Source organism: Drosophila santomea, chromosome 2L (assembly GCF_016746245.2).
Source record: "Drosophila santomea strain STO CAGO 1482 chromosome 2L, Prin_Dsan_1.1, whole genome shotgun sequence".
Taxonomy (NCBI): domain Eukaryota; kingdom Metazoa; phylum Arthropoda; class Insecta; order Diptera; family Drosophilidae; genus Drosophila; species Drosophila santomea.
This window is the reverse complement of record NC_053016.2, coordinates 16,409,662-16,422,476: the sequence shown is the minus strand read 5'-3', so window position 1 is coordinate 16,422,476 and position 12,815 is coordinate 16,409,662. Positions and strand designations below refer to the sequence as shown.

The 12,815-nt window shown below is 44.7% G+C and overlaps 7 protein-coding genes across 9 annotated transcripts; 3 read left to right on the top strand and 4 right to left on the bottom strand.

Annotated features, from left to right (window-relative positions):
• Nucleotides 1–404: 404 nt before the first annotated feature.
• Nucleotides 405–1,815, bottom strand: LOC120458440 (retinol dehydrogenase 12). The gene is made up of 5 exons (XM_039646084.2): nt 1,659–1,815; nt 1,300–1,563; nt 1,083–1,239; nt 767–1,026; nt 405–707 (listed from the first exon to the last, which is right to left on the bottom strand). The coding sequence occupies exons 1-5, from the start codon at nt 1,736–1,738 to the stop codon at nt 485–487; spliced, it is 984 nt and encodes a 327-aa protein (XP_039502018.1). The 5' UTR covers nt 1,739–1,815; the 3' UTR covers nt 405–484.
• A 587-nt stretch (nt 1,816–2,402) lies between these two features.
• On the bottom strand, nt 2,403–3,788 carry LOC120458439 (retinol dehydrogenase 13). The gene is made up of 4 exons (XM_039646082.1): nt 3,656–3,788; nt 3,341–3,604; nt 2,863–3,279; nt 2,403–2,800 (listed from the first exon to the last, which is right to left on the bottom strand). Exons 1-4 carry the CDS (start codon nt 3,733–3,735, stop codon nt 2,581–2,583), a joined length of 981 nt encoding a protein of 326 aa, XP_039502016.1. The 5' UTR covers nt 3,736–3,788; the 3' UTR covers nt 2,403–2,580.
• Nucleotides 3,789–4,485: 697 nt separating this feature from the next.
• LOC120458933 (uncharacterized protein CG1339) lies at nt 4,486–5,810 on the top strand. Its single transcript, XM_039646787.1, has 2 exons — nt 4,486–5,565; nt 5,628–5,810. The coding sequence occupies exons 1-2, from the start codon at nt 4,486–4,488 to the stop codon at nt 5,808–5,810; spliced, it is 1,263 nt and encodes a 420-aa protein (XP_039502721.1).
• A 149-nt stretch (nt 5,811–5,959) lies between these two features.
• LOC120448638 (retinol dehydrogenase 12) lies at nt 5,960–7,771 on the bottom strand. 2 transcript variants are annotated; one of them, XM_039630766.2, is made up of 4 exons: nt 7,391–7,771; nt 7,013–7,276; nt 6,526–6,954; nt 5,960–6,470 (listed from the first exon to the last, which is right to left on the bottom strand). In XM_039630766.2, the coding sequence occupies exons 1-4, from the start codon at nt 7,474–7,476 to the stop codon at nt 6,254–6,256; spliced, it is 996 nt and encodes a 331-aa protein (XP_039486700.1). In that variant the 5' UTR covers nt 7,477–7,771; the 3' UTR covers nt 5,960–6,253. The 2 variants fall into 2 exon arrangements, with proteins under 2 accessions (XP_039486700.1, XP_039486708.1); XM_039630774.2 differs by having other exon boundaries at nt 6,538–6,954.
• A 149-nt stretch (nt 7,772–7,920) lies between these two features.
• On the bottom strand, nt 7,921–9,355 carry LOC120448625 (retinol dehydrogenase 14). Of its 2 annotated transcripts, XM_039630746.2 has the most exons (6): nt 9,197–9,355; nt 8,966–9,131; nt 8,802–8,899; nt 8,593–8,749; nt 8,278–8,537; nt 7,921–8,220 (listed from the first exon to the last, which is right to left on the bottom strand). In XM_039630746.2, the coding sequence occupies exons 1-6, from the start codon at nt 9,280–9,282 to the stop codon at nt 7,992–7,994; spliced, it is 996 nt and encodes a 331-aa protein (XP_039486680.1). In that variant the 5' UTR covers nt 9,283–9,355; the 3' UTR covers nt 7,921–7,991. The 2 variants fall into 2 exon arrangements, with proteins under 2 accessions (XP_039486680.1, XP_039486688.1); XM_039630754.2 differs by lacking the exons at nt 8,966–9,131; nt 9,197–9,355 and having other exon boundaries at nt 8,593–8,742; nt 8,802–8,898.
• Nucleotides 9,356–9,419: 64 nt separating this feature from the next.
• Nucleotides 9,420–12,763, top strand: LOC120448652 (lysM and putative peptidoglycan-binding domain-containing protein 4). The gene is made up of 3 exons (XM_039630786.2): nt 9,420–9,590; nt 9,665–10,224; nt 12,354–12,763. Exons 1-3 carry the CDS (start codon nt 9,577–9,579, stop codon nt 12,593–12,595), a joined length of 816 nt encoding a protein of 271 aa, XP_039486720.1. The 5' UTR covers nt 9,420–9,576; the 3' UTR covers nt 12,596–12,763.
• Nucleotides 10,741–12,260, top strand: LOC120448618 (26S proteasome regulatory subunit 7). Its single transcript, XM_039630734.2, has one exon. The coding sequence runs from the start codon at nt 10,862–10,864 to the stop codon at nt 12,161–12,163; it is 1,302 nt and encodes a 433-aa protein (XP_039486668.1). The 5' UTR covers nt 10,741–10,861; the 3' UTR covers nt 12,164–12,260.
• Nucleotides 12,764–12,815: the final 52 nt, after the last annotated feature.

Genomic DNA, 12,815 nt, shown 5'->3' with positions numbered 1-12,815 from the left:
ACCCATTACGCGTGTAGTAAATGGGTATACTAGATCCGCTGAACGCTATGCATTAATGCATATATTAATTTATTTAATATATATAACTTATATAAATTGATTAATTACTTTTTATTAAATAATTTTTCATATTTAAGGTTTGCAAGAATAATTTCCATAATTGGTTATTAAGTGACTGGTTTAATGAACAAGAAATAATTCTTTCAAATTCTTTCAAAAATTATACAAAATTATTCCTGATCAGCAAAGAAAAGTCGATGCGTTTTTTTCTATTTATTTTTTATCAGTCATTTTTATTATCGAGTAATTTAATTTGGTGATTAAATACAAATGAATTTCATCACCTTACCTAACACGATATCAAATCAAAAAATTATTGATTAGTTAACGCTTCTTAGGAGCACTTTTTTATTTTTTTCTTTTTTTTTATTATTAAAATAATAAATTATGAAATGGCGAGTGATGTACAAAGAGTTGCTTTATCCTATTTGGCTGAATTCACGCCTGTCCACTTCTCGCTCTCCGCCCAGAGGAACTTTCCAGTCTTGTCGTCCTGGGCAGCTGCAGACACATCCTTTGGCTTGCAGTCGCTGAAGTAGAGTCCGGAAACCTCTTTGAGTGCGGGATCCAGGGCTGCGTAAAGAGTGGTCTGTGCTCCGTTGCGAGAGGTTTTGAAGAGGACCCATTGGAGGGGCTTAACCAATAGCCTAAAGGGTACGAATTAATACCAAGCTCAAGTAATGCCCAATTGGGTTTTCTATCTTACTGTGCAAGGGGATGTTCCAGGAATTTCCAATTTCTCAACAGTTCCGTGTCCACGGCTCCGGGATGTAGGGAGTTGGTTGTGACGCCAGTTCCCTCCAGGCGCTTGGCCAATTCCCGGGTGAACAGGACGTTGGCCAGTTTGCTCTGGCTATAGGCACCGATTCTGCTGTACGATTTTTCACTGTTTAGGTCACCAGTGTTGATGGAACCATGGCTGTGCGCCAGGCTCGAAACGTTCACGATTCGACTGGGTGCGGATTTCTAGGGTGGGATTTTGGTTAACAATGCGCTCTGAAAGTCCTGAGTACCGAAAGTACCTTTAATACGTCCAGAAGTAAGTGGGTGAGCAGGAAGTGTCCCATATGGTTGACTCCCAACTGCATTTCGAAGCCGTCCTTCGTCAGTGTTTTGGGACAGTGCATAACTCCTGCATTGTTGACTAGGACATGGAGCTTATCCTGCTCTTTCTTGAATCTGATGAGCGACAGAAATCAGTGACGCATTTATCGGGCTTATGAGCTCATGTGTGCTTACCCAGCAGCGAATTTCCGAATGGACTCCAGCGAACTCAAGTCCAGTTCCCGAGAGAATATGTTCTGGTTATTTGTCTCCTGGATGATGTCCTTGCGGGCCTTTTCACATCGGTTCATATCCCTGCAAGCCATGTACACGGTGCCTCCACGCTTGGCAATCTCCAGGACCGTCTCTTTACCAATGCCCGTGTTGGCACCGGTGACAATGAACACCTTGCCCGTTTCATCAGTCTGCTTGGTGAACTGACCGCCCTGCATGTATTTTCTGAAAATCATTGGCGAATATCACACTATTACAACACAATCCGTAATTCTAGAGCTTATTACTCATACAAAGTAGAACTGTTTCATGCTAAATACCTTAGGAAATAGGCAGCCAGTCCAATGATGGACGGCCAAAAAAGAAGTGGGCAGCACAAGCAATCGGTCAGACAGCCCATTTTGTTTGGTTGCAGTGTGGATCTCGTCGCAGTTCGTGTCACTTGGAGGTTCTTTCAATGAGTGTGAGCTCACGCCGGCTGGAGCTGCCTTTTATATGACATGGGCACTATCTGCTCCAAAATACGCGACAGCCATAAAACGCTTACTCACGATGAGTAGAATTCGAAACTGCGAGAAGAGAACGAAATATCTTGGGGAGAGCTTTTAGCTTTTAGTTTATAAAACTCATAAGTAAATATTGCAAGTCGAGCAGCTGCATGAAAATCAATGTAAATATCTGCAAATAAATACCTAAAGAAATCTTTTAAAGTCATAATACTAACCCTTATGCCAATATAAGCAGGAAAAACGGAAATAGTCGACTATTAGATACCCGTCACTCAGCTAAACGGAGTCCGAGGATGCAGTGAAAACAAGAGGTGTATATCGAATCAGAAAACTTTATAAATAACCAAAAAACTATGATTTCTTTTCTATTATTTCCTATTTATTTTTCACCTGCTCAGCTTATGTCGTCATATTTTTATCAAATTAAAACCGAAATTACATATGTGTGTGTGCAAATGTATATTGTCAAATAATAATTGCCTATTCTAGTAACGCCTTCGCAACGAAACTGAACTGAAAGTTATTTGAAATTATATTTTCTTGTGATGTCATATGTGCAATTTCTAAAGCAGTCTTTTATTGACAATTATTTTACCTAGACAATTGGTTTTAATAGATGCCTGGCCAAGTGTTTTAAAAATGTTTAATATTTGTACAAAAGCTGAACTCATTTAGATTAGCCCATTTAATGTATTTTATGCAATACAGGGTAATAGTTAAAGGAGTCACAAAGTTACTCAAATTTTACTCCCGTCCACTTTTCACTTTCCGCCCATAGAAATTCAGCATCATCATCATATTGGGCGGCCGAGCCCACGTGCTTCGGCTTGCAATCGCTGAAGTATCTTCCAGACACGTTTTCCAAACTGGGATCCAGAGCAGTATACAGGGTCGTCTGAGCGCCATTCCTAGCCGTCTTTATAAAGATCCATATTAAGGGGGCTATAATGAATCTAAAAGTGAGCGAAAAGTTTATAGCTATAAAATAGGTAAATTATGTAATTAGCTCACTTACTTTCCAAACCTCGATCCCAAAAACGGTGTGTTGCGGAATAGCTCCGTGTTCACAACGCCGGGATGTAGAGCATTTACCGTCACTTTAGTTCCCTCCAGTCGTTTGGCCAACTCCCTTGTGAAGAGAATGTTGGCCAATTTGCTCTGACAGTAGGCCATCTTTCTATCGTAAGACTTTACGCTGTTCAGATCGTCACGCTTAATCCTTCCGAACCGGTGGGCTATGCTGGATAGGACCACAATGCGACTGGGGGCGGAGCTCTTTAGGAGGTCGAGGAGCAGGAGCGTGAGTAGGAAGTGGCCCATGTGATTAACTCCGATTTGCATTTCAAAGCCGTCCTCCGTTAGCATTTTGGGGCAGTCCATGATGCCGGCGTTGTTGATAAGAATATGGAGCTTGTTTTGCTCTCGCTTAAAGCTAAACGATCTCAATTTAGTATCTGTGAGATATTTATTTACGTTAGAAGAGAAATGCTTACCCAGCAGCGAAGTTCCTAATGGACTTCATAGAGCACAAGTCCAATTCGCGTGCAAAGATGTTCTGATTGTTGGTCGCTTCGATGATCTCTCGACGAGCACTCTCGCACTTTTTCATGTCCCGACAAGCCATGTATATGGTGGCTCCCCTGCGAGCCAGCTCTAGAACGGTCTCCTTGCCAATCCCCTGGTTACAGCCGGTTACGATCGCCACTCTGCCGGTCTCGTCCGTTTTCGTTGTGAACTGACCTCCCTGCATATATTGCCTGAAGGGCTGAGGTTACTGGGCCTTCTGTTCGAAAGTTAGGAAAACTCACCGGAGCAGATATATTCCAATGGCCGAAAGAGCTGACCCATATGCCAGCGGGCTAAAGAGGTAATCCGTAGGTGAACTCATCCCTCCGATCTGGATGCTACCAGCTTCAAGTGGCGACTGGCAAGATCAGGCCAACTTACACATTTTTTTATACGAGCAATATCAAAATCTTGGAATGTGCATACTTGAAACATTAACGTGAACCGGTATAAAACATTGTTTTAAGTTTAAGGTTGCAGGGTTTACGATTGGCGACTCGCCAACTGAACACTTCCGTAAGTGTTTGTCGTCTGGCCAAAGTTTTATATGTAGAGTATATAAAATCATAATAACCATCGATCAAAGGGTGTTGTAGAAATGGCTAGTGCAAGTGCTTACACAATAAGTATCTAACTAGAATGAATTTCAGACATAAGCTTTCAGATCGTCTTGAATGTGATAGAAAAGCGTTTAATTCATATACATAATTTAAGGCACGATTTATAGAAATTAAATTTAACGACTGACTTCTGCGATGGCCAGGTGTTCATGTAAGTAGTAAGTGTTCAATTTAATACCCTTGCTTAATTTAAATAAATGGTTTCCCTCTGAACAGCTTCGTTTCTGTAAATATGAATAATAATATGGGTGCGGTGTATTTTTGGATTAAGCAATACCTAATTAATATCGTGTAATATATTCATTATTTTCGGTATGTATCTTTCCTTTTTGTTTTGTTTGGGCTTTCTACTTTATTTTGGCCATTTCCGTTAATGCGAATAATACCAACACCTGAATTCCATTCGATTAACGAATTGGCCGTTACCCAATGAGTTTTACTTACCCGGAGCCATGTTGTGCGTGTCCAATTTCCGGCGGCATGAAAGGAAGCCCAACCAAGTGCTCCATCGTTGGTTTTTCAAGGGCTGTGTCTGGACCCTTTACGCTATCGCCTGCGGACTCCACTTCTTTAAGCTGCACTACAATGGGCGCACCAATCAAGTGGAGGAGACCCAATACCATCGAATATGGTCCAAGATCATGGTTGCCCTCAAGGTGATATTGCTGGCCAGTCCCTATCTTCACTACTTCGTACTCGGACTGTTCATATACATCCACAGTACACTGGTGGAGAATAGCAACGCCCAGAGCCTCCTGATTAGTGTTATGGTGCTCGGAATCGTGGTAGGCGTCCTGCGGCGTCTACTAATCTTTCTGCATCTGAAAAGGGATCGCAGGTTCGTGAAGCACATTGTCAACGAGATCCTGCAAATCACGAGCGCCCTCGAGCAAAAGTTCGGTATGCAATTTAAGTGCGACTTCACATTGCTAGTGGTATACTTGGTTAAGCTTTGGATATTCATCGTCATGCTGGAGTCCTTATGGAACAAGCCCTACTTCCTCTCGTCCATCTTTCTCTACTGGCTGCTGTTGGAGTACTGCTTTGCAGGGTACTTCGTTTACCAACTGGTCCTGCTCAGCTGGTACCACACCATTATCCTGTTCCTCCAGCACTTTATCGCGGACCATGATAATCGGCCGGACATTGAGGATCGCTACAATCGCCGCTTGATCCCGCTCTTCGAGCTGCATCTGCGCATCAACAATCTGCATAAATACGTTAGGGACAACGTCTCCTGGCTCTCGACCTCTGTTTACCTAATGATCTTCACCTGCATCTATAACGCCGAAACTCTCATTGAATGCAGTCTGTTCGCCGAAGACGAGCTGGAGAACAAGATGTACATCATCGCGGATGGCTGCTTGGGACCCGTCTGTACTCCGATACTATATGTGCTGATCCTGGGCATGTGCACCGATCGATTCCGCGAAGCAGAAGTACAGCTACAACAGTTGTTTGTAATAGTTCAAGGCTTGTTTATGAGAAGGGGAAAGTCCCTCCTTCTGATCACAATGGTTCTTGACAACGAGGTGGGATCTGGTTCCAGCTGCCCGAATTTCTAATTTCCCTAATTCGAATTACATTTCCGCAGCACACCTCCTTGATAATTCACCAAAAGCTGAAGCCGCTCCAAAACATAATCATTTTGGACATCACTTGCGACAGGGAGTTCGTCTTGGACTACATTGTTACGGTGATCCTTACAGCATTATCGCTGGTGCAGTACACCATATCTACTGGCGGATATATAAGCGAGTGTGTGACCCATAAATAGCTACTCATCCGAACCATACATATTTGGGCGAAGAGAAAAATAATATTACTAGAGATAACTGTGTAGCTGGCAGAGCACCAAATTTAAAAACACGCACCTTTAACGTGTTTTCCCAATAATACCATTAAAAAGAAGTATACACGAAATCATAAATAACTAAATGGTTAATATATTAATGCGTTAAAAGCGGTTGTATACTTTTTATACACAATTAGGGAATTATTGATTGTTTGGTAGTAGTAAACTTATGTTTTCATCGATTGAATTGAATATGACAATTGTATGACACACATAAATATGTATTACCTACATTAACATTACCTCATTTTGAATTCAGTATACCCCATTATTCTAAGAGTGCGTTGTGCAAAAACCATGGCTGTTGTGGTATCAAAGTGGCTTTAATTGCGACTAGCCAAATCACAATACTAGGAGTGCTGAATTTACAGCGCAATTGCCGACCACTTTTCGGACTGCGCCCACAACCACTGGGCCATCTGGTCGTCGAGGGCAGCGGGAGCTACAGGAGCCAGAGCGCAGTCGCTGAAGTATTGGCCCGATACTTGTTCGAGATCAGGATCCAAGGCAGCATACAATGTGGTCTGCGCTCCGTTCTTAGGTGACTTCATCACGGACCAAAGAAGCGGCCTTAAGATTGTTCTAAAAAGACAAAAAATTACCAATTGAATAACAAGTGTATTGACAGAGGACACACTCTACCACATACTGAGCAAACTTTGTTTGGAAAAAGATCATGTTCCTGGCTATCTCCGTGTCTGCTATCCCAGGATTAAGGGCGTTGACCGTGACACGCGTTCCCTCCAGCCGCTTGGCCAATTCGCGGGTGAATAGTATGTTGGCCAGCTTACTTTGACAGTAGGCTACTCCCTCGTCGTAGGAATCAGAGCTGTTGATGTCATCCACTTTAATCTGACCCCGTCCGTGGGCCCTGCTGGCGACTACCACCACGCGACTAGGAGCTGACCTCTTTAGCACATCGAGCAATAGGTTGGTTAGCAGGAAGTGACCGATGTGGTTTACTCCGAGGTGCATTTCGAATCCCTCTTTCGTCAATCTATGCGGCTCCCAAAATACACCAGCATTGTTGATAAGGATGTGCAGCTCCCTCTGCTCTTTCTTGAAGCTGTACATGAACAAATTATTAGTTCAAAGCAAAGGCACTTCCTAATGGTATGACTCACTTTTCTGCAAAATTACGAATGGAATCCAGAGACGACAAGTCACACTCCCGTGAGAAGACGTTGGGGTTTCCGGTCACCTTGACGATCTCCCTTCGAGCTCTTTCCCCCTTTTCTTTACTGCGGCAGGCCATGTAAACGGTGGCTCCTCTCCTAGCCAACTCCAGCACCGTCTCCCTGCCAAGGCCCGTGTTTCCGCCAGTAACGATGGCCACTTTTCCCGTCTCATCGGTCTGCTTCCTGAACTTTCCGCCCTGCATATACAGCCTGATGCGGGTTAAAATAATGCAAGTTAATGCGGTGATAACTACTTAGTCGTCACTGTTATATGTCGTCGATAACGCTTCTCAGCGTTACATTCTAAATTGGCGCCTCACTTACCTCACACAGAAGGCGATAATGCCGACAATGCCGTGGGCCAAGAAAACGGGGGCTATGCTTTGCAGAAACCTTATAACAATTTCCATACTGGCTAAGCGGTCCGCCCCTTGTCGTGGTCTATTCCAAAGTGCCACCGCGGGCGAAATTTGGTGGTTTTTTAAGTGATCGCCGCAGCGATTACCGGACAACAACTGATAAAATTGATAGTGCGGGCTTCTATGAGTGTTCTTTAATCAGGGAACCACTACTCAACACATCAACGATAGCTTATAGCGACAAGAAGCCGAAAACCGTCTTACTTTCCCAAGACCGAAATTGTTTCATACTGCTGAAATGAACCTAAACTTTTGGACCGAAGGCTCAGGCTAAAATGTAATGGATATACATATCTATTTTAAACAAATGATGTAGAAATTGCCCCTAACCGGTTTCGGGGTGTACGTAAGTTCGAACGCATACAAGCCTTGAGCTTTCAGCTCTTATTAGTCGGCAACGCTAAAATAACTAAGACAAGATAAATCAAAGATTTGTAGACTGTAAAAAACAGAAAATTTATGCGAAGTAACAAAGAAGCCCTCTAAAACATTTTTTACAATACGAACTATTGTATCTTAATCATTGCTGGCTTCGTCCACTTTTCACTGACTGCCCAGAGCCACTTTGCCGTTTGGGTGTCGGTGGCAGCCGGCGCCATTTCCTTGAGCTTGCAGTCGCTAAAATATTGTCCTGTCACCTTTTCCAGTTCGGGATCCAGAGCCACATACAACGAGGTCTGAGCACCGTTCCTCGGAGTCTTAACAAAAGGCCAAAACAAAGGCTTAACAAAGAGTCTGAAAAGATAAATATTTCGTAACAAAGTATTTTAATGGAATTATTTCTCCACCAACCCAGCAAAGAAATTATTGAAGAAGCCCATGTGCCTGATTATTTCCGTGTCCACAACACCTGGATGCAGAGCATTCGCCGTTACGTTGGTGCCCTCCAATCTTTTGGCCAGCTCTCTTGTGAAGAGTACATTGGCCAATTTGCTCTGGCTATAAGCCTTTCCTTCATCGTAGGATTTGTCGCTGTTCAGATCGCCAGTATTAATTTCTCCTCGAGTGTGCGCCAAGCTGGATACATTTACAATCCGACTGGGTGAGGATTTCTAGGAATAAAATTGATATTAATTCGATTTGAATTCTAGACAAGCTGTGAGGTACCTTGAGTAGGTCCAACACCAAGTTGGTAAGCAGGAAGTGACCCATGTGATTCACCCCCAGCTGAAGTTCGATGCCATCTGAGGTTAGAGATCTGGGACAGCGCATAACACCGGCGTTATTGATCAGTACGTGCAGGTGTTCCTGTTCCCTCTTGAAGCTGCGGATATTGAATGCCAATCAAACACAACTTTGCTCGTAGGTACACTTACGCAGCAACAAAGTGCCGTATGGACTCTTGGGAAGCCAGGTCACATTGCCGGCAGTACACATATTTGTTCTTCGTTTCCAACACAATTTCCTCGCGTGCCTGTATGCGATAGGTTTTTAGTCGTGTTTTAAGGAATAATCTCAATAATCTCAATAAAGTTCGTACCTCCTCACATTTCTTTAGGTTCCTGCATGCCATATAGACGGTGCCACCCCGCTTCGCAATCTCTCTCACCGTTTCCTTGCCGATCCCTGTGTTGGCACCGGTGACAATGAACACCTTGCCGGTTTCATTCGTTTCTTTGGTGAACTGGCCGCCTTGCATAAGGTCCCTGTAAGGCGGTATAAATTGTTTGGTCAAAACTATGGAATCCTGTGTGGGAAGCAGAGCACACACTTGACGAAGAAGGCCAGTCCCGTCGTCGTACCGGTGAGGCTCAGCCAGAACACAGTGCGGTTCCTCAAAAACGCAAATAGTGACATTTTAGAAACACAAAAAAATATATAAGCTATCTAGTAAGCGAAAACAGCTGTGTTTACTCTGTTATGGCTAACAGCACTCTTTAGGAGAGTGTTATCGATATTTTCGGTCATCTGTGACGGAGCTTTCCATTTGTTGTTGCTCGTGAGCTGCTGTTGAGAACAAACTTTACACGTAAATAATCTAATTGCGTTAATTAACTGACTTGAGCTAAACAAAGAGGTGCGAATTTATCGAGAGGAGGAACGTAGACGAGATCTGACCCAGGAAATCCCGCCAAGGCAATCAGGACAACAATGCGACGCAATGCGTAAGTCAGCGCCAACTCGACTGTTGCTTCTCCAAGAGATCCAAATGTGATCGGTGTTCTCATCTCATCGTTAGGCGTCAGCAACAGCACATTCAGGAAGAAATCGGCCCCGACGACGTGGAAGACATCTTTGCACGTCCCGCCTACGATGACGACGAGTTCGAAGACCTGCTCCCTCTGGCCAGGAGGGCCAATGGTCACGCACGCCTCGGGCGCTACGAGAACACGCTGGAGGTGAAGGTCCAAGAGGGAGACACACTCCAGGCGCTTGCCTTGCGCTTCCACTCCTCTGTGGCGGACATCAAGCGGCTAAATAAGATCGACCGCGAAAACGAAATCCACGCACATCGGGTTATTCGCATTCCGGTCACAGTGCACAACGTCCTGCTGGGCAACGGGGGCCTTGAAGCTCTTCCCGCCGTCCACCGGAGCGGGAACAACAGTCCTAGGCACAATGTGGAGCGTGAACCAGCTCCCGAACGCAATCCCCTCGAAGATGCGCGCCAAATGCTGGATGAGCGACTCCTGGTGGCGGCGGTAAACGCTTCAGGCGCCTTGGATCACGACCAACCATCGACGAGCAGAGCGGCTGGACAATTCTATGAGGGAGCCCAGGGAGCGCCCAATGACGAAGGTAAGTTCAGAAGCTGCAGTTGGGAAAGAATAGCCCATAACTCGCCGCGGTTTTTATTTTTACTTAAAATACACTCTTGGTGATGAAAGGTTAGTGCTTATTAAAGTATGAATTTATATACATTTAAATTAAAAAAAAAAATACAGGTAACGTAGAGGGTTCGAAATGAATCAATCATAAATATAATACTATTCAAATGAGTGCTTTTCCATGTTTGATGAAAAAAAATATCAGTGCCTAATAATGCCAGAATATTTTTTATCTATTTCAATTGTAATATCTACTAATTTCAAGTACAACATGCTATGAGCTAAGATAGGTATAATATAGATATAACTATAAACATTTAGGATTCAGTCACTAATAAGTTTATTTCCAATTGTAACACCGAAAAATTGTTTTGATTTTAAAGTTAAAGGTTTGTATTGTAACAGTAGAAGTAAAACGTGATTAAGTATCGATAGTGTGCAGTATGAAGTCAGTGTTGGGAAAGAATGTATCGATACGTCGATAACTCCAGCGGTGTTTCTCCCATCTTTATGCCAAATTGTTCAGTCATTCTCGCCGTAAAACAAAAGGAAAACATCGAATAAATTCATTTTTTGCCTTGAAAACCGTACAATTGCAATCATACAAGATGCCGGATTACCTGGGCGATGACCAGCGCAAGGTGAAGCACGATGAGAAGGAGGATAAGGAGATAAAGTCCCTGGATGAAGGCGACATTGAGCTTCTGAAGACTTATGGCCAGAGCCAGTATCACAAATCCATCAAGAGCATTGAGGAGGACATTCAGAAGGCTGTGAAGCAGGTGAACGAGCTTACTGGAATCAAGGAAAGCGACACGGGTCTGGCGCCACCAGCCCTCTGGGATTTGGCCGCCGACAAACAGATCCTGCAAAACGAGCAACCACTGCAGGTGGCCCGCTGCACCAAGATAATTAACGCGGATTCGGACGACCCCAAGTATATCATCAATGTAAAGCAGTTCGCCAAGTTCGTGGTGGACCTGGCCGACTCGGTGGCCCCCACCGATATAGAAGAGGGAATGCGTGTAGGAGTCGACCGCAACAAGTACCAGATCCACATTCCTCTGCCTCCCAAGATTGATCCTACGGTAACCATGATGCAGGTCGAGGACAAGCCAGACGTCACCTACAGCGATGTGGGCGGCTGCAAGGAACAGATTGAAAAGCTGCGCGAGGTGGTAGAGACGCCACTACTACACCCGGAAAAGTTCGTCAATCTGGGTATTGAGCCTCCTAAGGGTGTGCTTTTGTTTGGCCCACCTGGAACGGGAAAGACCCTTTGTGCGCGTGCAGTGGCTAACCGCACCGACGCCTGCTTCATCCGCGTGATTGGCTCTGAGCTGGTGCAAAAATACGTGGGTGAGGGCGCCCGTATGGTACGCGAACTGTTCGAAATGGCTCGTTCCAAGAAGGCTTGTCTCATCTTCTTCGACGAAATCGATGCTATCGGTGGAGCCCGTTTCGACGATGGCGCCGGAGGCGACAACGAGGTGCAGCGCACCATGTTGGAGCTTATTAACCAACTGGATGGCTTTGATCCGCGCGGAAATATCAAGGTGCTGATGGCAACCAACCGACCCGACACCCTGGATCCGGCGCTTATGCGACCCGGACGTCTAGACCGAAAGGTGGAGTTCGGCCTGCCTGATCAGGACGGTCGCTCGCACATCTTTAAGATTCACGCCCGTTCCATGTCCGTGGAGCGCGACATTCGCTTCGATCTGCTGGCGCGTCTATGTCCCAACTCGACGGGTGCTGAGATTCGGTCAGTGTGCACGGAGGCGGGCATGTTCGCTATTCGGGCGCGTCGCAAGGTGGCCACAGAGAAGGACTTCCTCGAAGCCGTCAACAAGGTTATCAAGAGCTACGCTAAGTTCAGCGCCACTCCCCGCTATATGACCTACAACTAAGTTAAATTTATTGGCACTATTTTGTATCCTCTGCAAACTGTAACACATTATGCAGCTGGCAATTTATGAAATAAAGCGAAAACTATACCTCCACGTACTAAGAGCTGAGGTTTAATATATATTTTATAAAAATTGTTGGCATTGTCTTATAATTGTGTAATACGTCATGATCTCTTAAATTTGTCTACAGCCAATATGGAGCAACCCTACGAGGAAAGTGCCACTCTGCTTAACCACATGGTGGACAGACACGCTCCGCTGGTGCGTCCCATTCCTGGACCCTCTTTGAGTGCCATCGACTGGTCTGGATCAGATTGCGACTTGTCTTGGATATGTCTGCTGATCTTCATACTCGCCTTGTGTGTCGTCATACCCTTGGTCTACGTTATCTACCTGGCAGAGCATCCACATCACAACCACAGTGCCCAGTAGTTGGGTAATGTAAGCATCATTCCAAACGACACCTCCTCACCTGGCCCCCTCTCAGATGAGCCTATCGCATTTAAAATGCACTCCCTGGCTACGGAATTTATTTTTATACCTATACGCGTAACTTTGTATTGACTCTTGTTAAAAATAATAAGGTTTTTGTGGACAGAACTTTTAAATTACCACGATTTTGGTGCTTCAAAGATGCGTTGGCTTGTCTATG

Excerpts from the sequence above, each read along its gene's own strand:
- LOC120448652 (XM_039630786.2), top strand. Across the intron at positions 10,225-12,353 it reads GGGAGCGCCCAATGACGAAG|CCAATATGGAGCAACCCTAC; the intron begins GTAAGTTCAGAA and ends ATTTGTCTACAG.
- LOC120448625 (XM_039630746.2), bottom strand. The coding sequence starts at position 9,282 with ATGTCACTATTTGCGTTTTTGAGGAACCGCACTGTGTTCTGGCTGAGC. Across the intron at positions 8,750-8,801 it reads ATACGGCACTTTGTTGCTGC|CTTCAAGAGGGAACAGGAAC; the intron begins GTAAGTGTACCT and ends CAATATCCGCAG. Across the intron at positions 8,221-8,277 it reads TTCAATAATTTCTTTGCTGG|ACTCTTTGTTAAGCCTTTGT; the intron begins GTTGGTGGAGAA and ends TTATCTTTTCAG.
- LOC120448618 (XM_039630734.2), top strand. The coding sequence starts at position 10,862 with ATGCCGGATTACCTGGGCGATGACCAGCGCAAGGTGAAGCACGATGAG.
- LOC120458933 (XM_039646787.1), top strand. The coding sequence starts at position 4,486 with ATGTTGTGCGTGTCCAATTTCCGGCGGCATGAAAGGAAGCCCAACCAA. Across the intron at positions 5,566-5,627 it reads CAATGGTTCTTGACAACGAG|CACACCTCCTTGATAATTCA; the intron begins GTGGGATCTGGT and ends ACATTTCCGCAG.
- LOC120458439 (XM_039646082.1), bottom strand. The coding sequence starts at position 3,735 with ATGAGTTCACCTACGGATTACCTCTTTAGCCCGCTGGCATATGGGTCA. Across the intron at positions 3,605-3,655 it reads ATTGGAATATATCTGCTCCG|GCAATATATGCAGGGAGGTC; the intron begins GTGAGTTTTCCT and ends TCAGCCCTTCAG. Across the intron at positions 3,280-3,340 it reads ATTAGGAACTTCGCTGCTGG|CTTTAAGCGAGAGCAAAACA; the intron begins GTAAGCATTTCT and ends GAGATCGTTTAG.
- LOC120458440 (XM_039646084.2), bottom strand. The coding sequence starts at position 1,738 with ATGGGCTGTCTGACCGATTGCTTGTGCTGCCCACTTCTTTTTTGGCCG. Across the intron at positions 1,564-1,658 it reads CTGGCTGCCTATTTCCTAAG|AAAATACATGCAGGGCGGTC; the intron begins GTATTTAGCATG and ends AATGATTTTCAG. Across the intron at positions 708-766 it reads CTGGAACATCCCCTTGCACA|GCTATTGGTTAAGCCCCTCC; the intron begins GTAAGATAGAAA and ends CGTACCCTTTAG.
- LOC120448638 (XM_039630766.2), bottom strand. The coding sequence starts at position 7,476 with ATGGAAATTGTTATAAGGTTTCTGCAAAGCATAGCCCCCGTTTTCTTG. Across the intron at positions 6,955-7,012 it reads ATTCGTAATTTTGCAGAAAA|CTTCAAGAAAGAGCAGAGGG; the intron begins GTGAGTCATACC and ends GTTCATGTACAG. Across the intron at positions 6,471-6,525 it reads TTTGCTCAGTATGTGGTAGA|AACAATCTTAAGGCCGCTTC; the intron begins GTGTGTCCTCTG and ends TTGTCTTTTTAG.